Source organism: Protopterus annectens, chromosome 2.part2 (assembly GCF_019279795.1).
Source record: "Protopterus annectens isolate FY-2018-M chromosome 2.part2, PAN1.0, whole genome shotgun sequence".
Classification (NCBI taxonomy): Eukaryota; Metazoa; Chordata; order Ceratodontiformes; family Protopteridae; genus Protopterus; species Protopterus annectens.
Genome location: NC_056730.1, coordinates 135,299,871 through 135,310,704, shown reverse-complemented (window position 1 = coordinate 135,310,704; position 10,834 = coordinate 135,299,871). Strand labels below are relative to the sequence as shown.

At 35.5% G+C, this 10,834-nt stretch overlaps 1 protein-coding gene across 1 annotated transcript in view; it reads left to right on the top strand.

The window, feature by feature from the left end:
• The first annotated feature begins 878 nt into the window (after nucleotides 1-878).
• Nucleotides 879-10,834, top strand: part of PDE4D (phosphodiesterase 4D) — a 1,733,336-nt gene continuing 1,723,380 nt past the window's right edge. The window contains exon 1 of the mRNA XM_044063808.1: nucleotides 879-1,096. Coding sequence (XP_043919743.1) covers nucleotides 1,008-1,096 — 89 coding nt within the window. The 5' untranslated portion in view covers nucleotides 879-1,007. The remainder of the gene's footprint in view (nucleotides 1,097-10,834) is intronic.

Genomic DNA, 10,834 nt, shown 5'->3' with positions numbered 1-10,834 from the left:
TGTTTCACTGTCTGTAGACTGTTTTCAAATTTGTGTGCCCGCATGATTCAGACAGAGCTGTATACTTTTGCATCAAGATAATCATTTCTTAACTTAATGTAGATCTTCAGTGGAAAATAATAACAGTTCATAGAAAGATACGTCAGAGTTTATGTTACTAAACTGTAGACCCTTTCCCTAATCGTCAGTAAGTTACAAGAGATATTTGGAGTTCTCTTGCCTAATTGCCTAAACTCCCCACAACGCGCGCACGCACACACACACACACACACACATTCTAGGACTGCAGTCTGTACATTTTTATATTTTAAAAGGTTAACTTTTTTTTCACTGACTTTTGCTTTAAAACTGATAAAGTAAATTGCACAGATTTTTTTTTTCTTCTACAGAGAATATTTTAAAGGTAAGCAGGGGATGAAACTATAGCATAATAAATCGAAATAAACCATTCTTATAAGTTTTCTCTTTTTATAAAGCAAATTTATTCTAATTTAATCAACACAAGATATTTAAAAATATTTTTCTGTCTGTCCACATTTAAAATAAGTACAAAAATGTATATGTACATAAAATGTTAAAAGTAGCTAGCTAGGACTGTGCAAGTGAAAATAATTCCTGTACACAAACTTTACAAATGTCACATGACTCAGCTTTCCACTGTGACACTTTTAAGCTTTCTATGAAGTGTCATCAGCTTAGAAAACAGATGCACTCTGTTGAGAGCTTCTTAGTCACATGGCAAGATGTTAAACATAACACAAGCTCGTTTAATGCAGACGGCTGTTAGTGACGGCAAGTGTCAGTCAGAAGGGAATCCTGGCTATCCTTTCCAGATCATTTTCTCCCTGCAATCTTCACACTGCAGGGCAGTGCATGCATGTGCCAAACTGCAAGAACATTTGTCCCTTACGTGTTCAGCTGTGCCTTATGATCCAGACACAGCATATTAGCAGTGACTCTTCTAACTCCCCAGCATATTCCTGGGAGCCTTATCCTTATTTTTCAATATGGCATTTTTTGGAGATTTCTCTGAAATATCAAGCTTTTACATACCTCCCCGAAACAAGAAGAGAATGCGCTTTATGAAATCTTACAGGTACTTTAGTATCTCTGTTACTTGAGTTTACTGTATACTTTGATAAGTGTTACTTTACACATAGCTTGAAGAAGACATCCTGCTTATTTTGTGCTGGCTGCTTTTGATTTATATGTTGTTTAATTGGCCACAAATAGTTGTATATGCTGCAATATGCAGATATGGCAGTACTTCCCTTTCATGATTTAACTTGGTAGTGTTTTTGTTAAACATAAAGATACATAGTTTGGAAAAGAGAGTGCACACATATGAACATATTCTCTTCACTGGTTTAAGTTCATCAGCTAGATTTTGACTGCTATTTCACAGCTTGTTTGCCAAGTATGTAAGCATCTTTATTATGAGTATATATGTTTTTCAGTTGATCAGATGTAAACTTAGTAATTGCTTACAAGGGTGCTCTGCTAGGGTCAGACATTTAAGTCGTGCCATGAATACTACTGCAGCACTCAAAACGTTTATGTAAAGGCAAACAGAAGATTCACAGATGCACTCATGGTTTTCATGAAATCCTTTGACTATTTTCAAGATGGACTTTAAGTTTTAACTTAAATTATTTTGCTCCTGATGGGTCCAGTAAACCTGTTTAGGTTTACCGCCTTCTTTTATCTGTTTTGTTTGCTTCTCCCTCCAAGAGCAAAAGTTAAAAGAAAACAAGGTAATAAAAACCTAAAGTAATAAAAAAATATTGTTTATAACAGCAGTGCAAGCACATCGTAATCCGGCATAAATAATTCAGAAATACTCCGCTTTTTATTTATTCATAGATCTCTTTGGTTACTAGAAAAATAATGAAAATGCATAGAGAAACCTCAACACATGATTAAATTAATCGGGGTCTATTGGTATACAGAATTTGTTGCTCTTTATAGGACATATGTTAATAATATATTTGCTGACTGCAAAACTAAAGTTGTATGTGTTTAAAGATGCTGTCTCAGAGCAGTGAGAACACTAGAGGAGCGCACGTTTCAAGTGCTCAGAAGCCACTGTTTTGAACCCAGTAGCTCATATAAAGGCTGCTGCTCTCGTTCAAGCCTGAATATAAATTCAGACAAGCAGCCATTGGGAGGGAGCGGGAGGGCGACTTTAGGCTTATGCAGTGGGGGTGGGATTTGAGGCTTAGTAAGTGAGAGGGAGATTTTAAGCTTAGAGAGTGGGAATGCAGTTTTAAATTTAGGGATCAGAAAAGCAGTTTCAATGTTAGGGACTGAGAAAGGAGTTTTTGAGTTAGGGAACATTTGGAGAATTTAGTTTTTGGGATGAGGGTTGGAAATCTAGATTTAGGGAGCAATCAAGACCTTTATAGTTAGGGAAGAGGAGTGCAAGTACAGGGTAAGAGACCGAGGACTCTGGTTGGGAACTGGGTAGAAATTTTAGGGTTAGAATTTAAGATCTGGTAGGACTCTGTAGTTGTAATGGATTAGATGTACACAGGGCTACATAGAAATGGGAGATAGGGCTAGTGAAATTTTGAACACTTGTTTTTTCAAGCAAGTACAGCAAACAGGTTAATTATGAGCCACTCACACATGAGTGTATGTAGTAGAATCTAGACAAGTCATATGATGGTGTAAAATAATATTTATTTCTTTATTTATTTGCAATTTGTTTACCAGGAAAGTCCACTGGGCAATTCAGAGCTCGTTTTCAGTGGAGGCCTGGGGAGAAAAGCTTCACAGTACATGAAATAAAAGTTGAATTTATACACTGGCAATATTAAATAGGAAGTATATATACAAAGAGTGGTATAGCTGCAATTTTGCTGATATGCAGTGATTGGAAGCTGTACCCCTCACAGAGAATTTGCCCCACATATTCACTTTTCTAATGCTGTTCCCCCAAGTTGACCCACAGCAAATAGATGACTGGCAAATTACTTTTGGTTGCAATTACTGTTAACAAAATGCCAGTGAGGGGAAATGATTCCAGCCTTTGTCTTTAGTTATGGACTAGATACCGTATAACACAAATGCAAATTAAGCTGAGAATTCATTTTTACTCTTTATAGTTTTAATTGTTTTCCCATAAGCTTTGTTTAAGTTTAGAAAGGATGGACATTTTTTTACTTCATGTTACTTGCACCTGAATTAACTTGCAGCTAATAAATAAAAGTAGAGAAGTCCATTTGGCTCACTCTTAAATTATAATCATGTTCTTTAAATTTATGACTAAAGAAGATGGCAAATTCTTGCCTTCATGTGCTTATGAATTTTAGTGTTATCCTAAAAGTTTAACACTTGAAAATCTTTTTAAATAATATCTTCTTCCTTTACTGTGTGGACATATACGTAACAAACTTTATACTATTGTAAGTATTTGACCATAATGCATTATCTGTTTATGCAATAGCCTTTCCATATTCAATATTTCTAAAAATATAGCATGAACTGAACCGTAATTTGTTTAAAGGACTTGTAGGATTTATAGTTTCTGAGTTTAGCTAGCTTACTGTTACCATCTACCATGACTGGATATTAATAAATCTCTATTCAGAATTTTTGCTACTACAAGCTTTGCTCTGAGTCCTCCTTATACCCTTTCATTCTTTCCCCCTGGCAGTGTCAATGGTCACAGTGCTGGAAAGCCAACATATACAGCTGGCTAAGGAATTTCTTGGAATCTGTATCACCCCCCTGACTTTATTTTGCATGGGAATCTGCAGTATAGGCACGGGCAGATTCCAGTGCTATGGCTTCTTATATATATAGGCACTGCCAGATTCCACTGCTATTTCTCCTTAGGTACTGCCAGATTCCACTGCTATATATCTTTAGGCACTGCCAGATTCCTCTGCTATGTCTACTTAGGCACTGCCATATTCCACTGCTGTGTCTCCTTAGGCACTGCCAGATTCCACTGCTGTGTCTCCTTAGGCACTGCCAGATTCCACTGCTGTGTCTCCTTAGGCACTGCCAGCTTCTACTGCTATGTCTTCTTAGGCACTGCCAGATTCCACTTCCATGTCTCCTTAGGCACTGCCAGATTCCACTGCTATGTCTTCGTGGGCGCTGCCAGATTCAACTGCCGTGTCTCCTTAGGCACTGCTACATTCCACTGCGGTGTCTCCTTATCACTGATTTTACCATCTAGTTGGAGTGTGTCACCTATTATCACCCTGTGCAAAGGAGCTAACCTTTTCAACACTTTTACTGAATTCTCACTTGTGACATAGGCAAACTTTATGTACATAAATGTAATCAAACCACATTGACAAATTCACATCACATATATTGTTATTTATTGTATAATGAAAGCAGCATTGCATAAAGTATTTAATTCCTGCCTTCTCTTAAACCTCATTCCTCAAAAACATGTTTCTGCATGTTTTGTTACCACAATTCCCATTTTTTTCTGTGTAATTTGCTCCTACCCTTTTTAACGATTCCACGTCCTAGTCTTTATCTTTGTAGAAATATTCATTACTTTAATTGTATTTGGTTTAGATTTAGATTTCCATTTTCTAGTAATTGCTTGAATTAAACTTAACAAGACCTTACTATGTCTAGACAATTCAGATCCTTTATCCTAGCTCCAAAAGTCATTTCCTTAGTTACACTCATTTTTTCATCTGTTTTTCCTGATAGGATACTCTGTAGATGATGTTTAAAGTCTGCCAGCTCATTATCCTCTGAGAACATATGCTCCCAGGTATCTCTTTCTTCCCCATTACTCCTCCAGCATTTGCTATCTACCTGAAGAAAAATTCTTTGGAGATTGCTTGGTCTCTAAAAGTATCTATGCAAATACTTCCAGGCAGACATCCTACATTTTCTAGATTTTGCTGCATATTTGGAAGCCATACATATGTCCTTCTCTTCTTTCTTTGTAAATTGTTTATCTAATCTCTCTTCACAATCTTTTCCGACCTCTTCTGATTGATTCCTGTCGTTATTGTGCAATAGTTTATATGCCGTCTTCTAGATTCAATTAAAAACTCAACCAGTGCGGGTCTTTCATTTAGAATTCCCCTGTTTGTTTCCACTTTTCCTATACTCTGATGTCAGTCTCTGATAGGGAAGGCAATCACTAGCTTGCAGTCCAAGTGTCTTCTTGGCCTCTTCCCATTTTATTACCTTTCCCTCTCTAAATATTTGTTCCCAATACCTTAGTTTCTTTGCCAGCTTCCACCAGTAAATTCCATCTCTGTCTTGAATATTCTCTGTATCACTAATTGTAGTAATCTCTATTTCCAGAAATCTGTTTTTCCCATGTAGGCTTAGTTCTTATTGTACTTTCTGCTACCTTATGAATATAATATTATGTATTCTGTTATTATCCTTAAGAATCTGCATCCAAAATCCCATTCTTACCCTTTTGCTTGAATTATCCCCCTGCTTCATCATCTTCCTTTCTACTTGGAATTGTAGCTTTCTGCTTGTGTATGTTGAAGAGCATACTTTGTAGCTGTAAATATCCTTTCAGATCAGGTAATCCTAACTTCCTTGTTCTATTGTGAGGATTAATTTATTCCACCATTTTTATCTCCTCTCCTCCTATTTCAGCTGTTAGTCATTGAGCCTCATCTGCCTCTAACCTTTGTATATTTAAGTCTTACATACTTATTTCCATTTGTGCTTTTTCTTGATTTCTCCACTACTTTGCTTTATACAAATTTTCATAAAATTTCTAAAATATCTCTACAAGACCTCTGGTCATTTTTCTTGTTATATTCTCCCAAAGTTTGGCAACAACCCTTTATAACTTTCTGCTGCCTAAGTCATTGTGCCAAAAGGTGTTGTGCTCTGGAGTTATTATCAGAAAGCAGTTTCGTAACAGCAATCTTTCTAAATGCATGCATATTATCCAGGTACTCCTTATTTTCTCTTTCAAATTGTGCATTTATGCCTTTTCTTGTTGTGTGAGATTCCCCTTATTTTGTAATACTTTAACCTTTGTCAAACCCTCTAAGTAATACTTATTACTCCTTAACCAGATGTCTTTTTCTTTTATTTCTACCCTATTTTTAAACTCCATTTCATTTTATCCCATCCACTAGCTATAACTTCTGGAGTACTTCTCATCTTCTCTAATAACTCCCAAATAATTTTTAAATGTTTATTTTCAACTTTCTTGTTAAATGTACCTAATAATGTTTGGCAGGTTAATCCCTGATGCAATTTTTTTCTTATCATCAACACTGGAACCTTCTAATTAAAGCCCTCAAACAATAAAACCAAACACACCCTAGAACACCTCCATGACTTTTAATGTAATACAAGTAAACATAACTATGGACATCTTCAAATAATGAAGTTTAACCTTCCTAATAGGAACACTTGTGCCACATAGACAGCTGCTAGTGCAGGCCTTAGTTAACCTGCAACTGGTATTATCCATGCTAAAATGCATGTTATGTCCTGTGCTTCTATTTACACTAATTGATGGCTCTTCTTTTTTATCTTTACTCCACCCAAATGTGAAAACAACCTGCATGCTTTCAGAAATCATTAACATTTAGCCTTGAAGAAGCCAGTGTTCTGTGTTTTATTACCCTATTATCAGCTTGTCTCCATGGAAATGTAAGAGAAAAAAATAAAAATCTAGTACTCTGCTGCAGCTAGGAAGACAAGCTGAAACATTAATTGCTAAAGAAATCTTTTCATTTTATTTGGTGTTCTCATATTTATTTGTTTCCATTTACAATTTGTTATTAGATTAAGCCAAGGATCTTAATCTAGACATTCACCTAAGCAAAAGTATGAGAAAACATATCAGCTCTATATATGTTATGATCTGTGTACTTTTACACCCATTCCGACCTCAACAACCCAAGATTACAGCTTATTAACTTAAATATACTTTTGTATGGCTTTTCTTCTCTTTTTGCACTGTATTCCTACATTTCTTAATACCAAAAAAGAAGAAAGAAAGAAAGAGAAAAGAAAGAAGAGAAAAAAGGCATCTGATAACATTATGTTATGTTATCACATACAAGAACTAAAAATACTTTACTATAAAATATGCAGTTTATAATTGTGAAAAGTTTCATAGAAATACTGCCAAGAACAGAAATTGTTTTACTTACAGTTACTTTTTTCCTTCTCCCCCACACCTCAGGACCCTTCAAAACATTAATGGCATGAAGTGAGGCAAATGCAGTTTAGTTCCCCACAAGTTTAGCAACGTCAACAAAAGTCCACTCTTTCCATTTATTCTTTTACTGTCATATTTCTAAAGTGCAATTCATGCTTTGCAGTCTCACATTTATTCACTAATTTCCATGTCACTGGTCTTCTTCCTGTTCAACTCCATTTCCTATCTCCAGATTCCAGTTAATTTCAAAGGTACTTTTCTGTCGGTCAAGCATTTTTCGTTAGGAACAGTGGTTAAAGGTTTCACTGGCAAAATCTCTCTGTGTGCTTTATTATCAAAAGAATGTGAAGCAGAATCTCCTTATGTTTGCAGGCTCCCTTTTTGTTTGTCAGACTTTTGCATTTCCTCCTTACCCTATCCTGCATCAAAAATGACTTTCATCCTCCAGGAAAAAAAGATTCTGAATACAGCTGGATACAGCAGCCTGAATCTTACACCTGCTCTCAACAGTCCATGATTACTGAAATAAATGTGTTTCTCTCCTGCCTTGTGTACCATGAATAATCATTTTCCACTAATAATGTATCATTTTGGCTGCTTACTAATGGCCAAGTTTAGAGCATAGACATGATGAGCCCTTTCAGTTAACAGTTTCTGCTGTGGAATTCCAGTCTGGGTGTTTATTTGTGCTTTCATAAAATTAGTACAAACTTGTTCCTTTTAGTTTCTCTGGTGTAGTAGAAAATCTCATATTTTCCATATATGCCATGTCCTCTAATTCTGCCATTTTGAACCATCTCTTCTTGACCAGTCTCATATTTATCCAGCCTTTTCTTCATTTCAACCTCTGATTTTTAAAGTTTTGTCAGCTCATCTGAATGTCTGTTTAATCCTCCATTTTCCTAACCTTCTGTTGTTTGAGTGGATATATTCCTTCACTGTTTCAATTATTTAAATCATCTGAGATTGTTTTCCAGTTATACTATAAGATGCTTAACATCATTTTCTCCTTTTTATACCTCTGCCTCCCTCTTACATTTTATATGTTTATCTACTGCCAGGTCATGGATGAAAATCTTGGCTTTAGTACAGAAATGAGTATTTCAAAAATGTATAAAGACAATTAGGGTTCCAGGGGCATGCTTTTCAGATAAAAGTAAGAAAGAAAGTTACAAATTGACACTTGCAGTCATAGGAATTAAGCAATATGTGGCAGGAAAATAGAATATGACTTAACGTCATATTTCACACAGTTAACAAGACTATCAATCATTGCCTTGTTGTCGGCATTGTGTTACTTCTATGGCACACATTGAGCTTATTGGGTATCTTTTTCCTGTTGATATTTTCAGCAGAATAAATACCTATTTCTGACTGCCCTTTAACGTCCTATGAAAATTCTAAAGTATGAGTGAATACTTAAGATTCCCTTTCAGTTGAATTCTCTTGCATTAATTCTGAAACAAATTGCTATTATAAGCTTGTTGGCCCAGATGAAGAGTCTGTGGGATATTGGTGCAACTACATTTCTTCTGCATTATAGATTATCTTTGTTTATTTGCAAAAATAGCTACATATTGCAAAACTGCTGGGTTGCAAACAGATGCAGTACTACCTCTAACATCAACTAGTATTATGCTTACTGCTCTGTCTTGTGCACACAAAGCTGGACAGTTCCACAACTTGATTTACCTGTATATTATTTGGCTCAGAATTTCCACTCTGGAAAATATATTTTTTTGCTTGCATCTGTAATATACCCTTGTAACATAGGATCGCATCATATAAATTCATACTTCAAAGCATCATTTTAATAAAATATCACCGTACTTCAGACATAATTTTTTAACAGTGCATTAATGTATAGCTCTGCATTCTGATTTGTCAATTGTATATTCTTCTGCAAGATATATAATTCCCTGATGTATTGTCTGGTATTTATTAGTACTAACTGCAAGGTGGCAGCATTTCTGATTTTACCCTGAGCCTTATCAAGGCCCTTATCCTCCCATGTACCTCTCCTTGTGTATCAGTAAGTTCGAACATCTTTGTGTCTCTATTGCCAAACTTACTTTTCCTGTCAGCCCTTCTGCAATGTTATTTACAAAAATACTAAAATGGGATAATGTTATGTTACCTCACCAAGGGTCATTATTTCTTTAGTGGTAACTTGTCTTAATGTCATCCTTTACTTGCAATCCCAACCCATTCTTAAATATAAACTGGATGTGGTGGAAACTTTTTGAGCATATAACATTGAGTTTCAAGCACCTCAGTTCCTATTTTCCATTAAAATGACTGCTGGCACAGCTTCTGTTAATATGCTGGAAGTGATTCAAAGTATTTTGCGTTATTTTGTCCAAAACTGTGTCATCATGGATTTAGAATGTTTAAGAAAGATTGGCCTTTGTATAGGGTGGTTGAAATGGTAGGGGGGCCTAAAACATAACACTTTTTTCTGTGTTTGGCATCCTGATTTAACTTTAATCCAGTGTGCTTCATCTAGTTGAAGCATTAACTAGTCACAACCCAGCAAGGCATAGTGAAACTCATTTTTATTGTCTGAGCAATTTTTTACCCATTCTACTTTCATGGCTCTGATGACCTTTTATAAAGTCTTGTTTTAAATGCCTTGTTGAAATGTAAGAAGGCAATATACAGTGACTGTCTCAGGTCCACTGCCATTGTTCCAGAGTCAAAGAAATATCTGAGAGTCATCTGACATAATTCCCTGCTAAGAAGTCTTGCTATCTTGGATTCAAGCACACCTGGCTGGTTAATTGATAAAAGAAAAAAAATATTTGTATGCTAATGCTTTCATATTATGATAAAATTCACTCCTATAAGAGCACAGATGGCAGGCTTGCAACATTTTTGGAAGGCTGTAGAGGTCACAGTAGTCAGCTAAGTTGTAAGGTGAATACACCACCCTTTTTTAAAGATGAAAGGTCACTTCAGTCATATGTACTTAACACATCTGTTACAGAATTCTTCAGTTCATGTATGACTAACCTATTTGCAAAGGACTGAGTTGATAATACCATGTTTTCTTTTTTTAGAGGTTTAACTCATTAGTTTAATATTATATGCTATCTGTGCTCTTGCACACATGTACTGTACCATTCTACCAAAGTTAGGTTTTCTCTCTTTTTTTAAGTAAAAGATACCCAAAAATCTGGTTTGAACAATGACTCAGAATTTGGTCTTGCTATGTGGCTTACTTGTAATTTTTGATGTTATAAGTACTGAACCTTAAAACTGGAGGACTGCAATATGTGTGCTGCTTACTGACTTACCAACTCATGTACTTCATGTACTATTGTAGTCTCTTTGTATAATATTCAGACAAGAACAACTGATAATAATCAACAGTGACGTTATGCAACATCCTACCACAGAAGAAATATCTTGTTTTGGTTATGATAATTGGAGCTTAACTGCTGAATTTACATGGTACACATATAGACAGTTAATGTTAACAAATGCATACATGCACACATGAATCTATGAATGCATATACCTTCACATATACATATACAAAATAATGTTTCATTGACAGATAAATACATTAGGCACAAGGCATAATTTACCAGTCATCACGTGCTAAAAGCAGTCATGGCAAGTTCCTTCCTCAAGTGCACAAAGAATGCGAAAAAGCACATATCATCTTAAAAGGAGTCTCACCTTTGATAACCACATAGC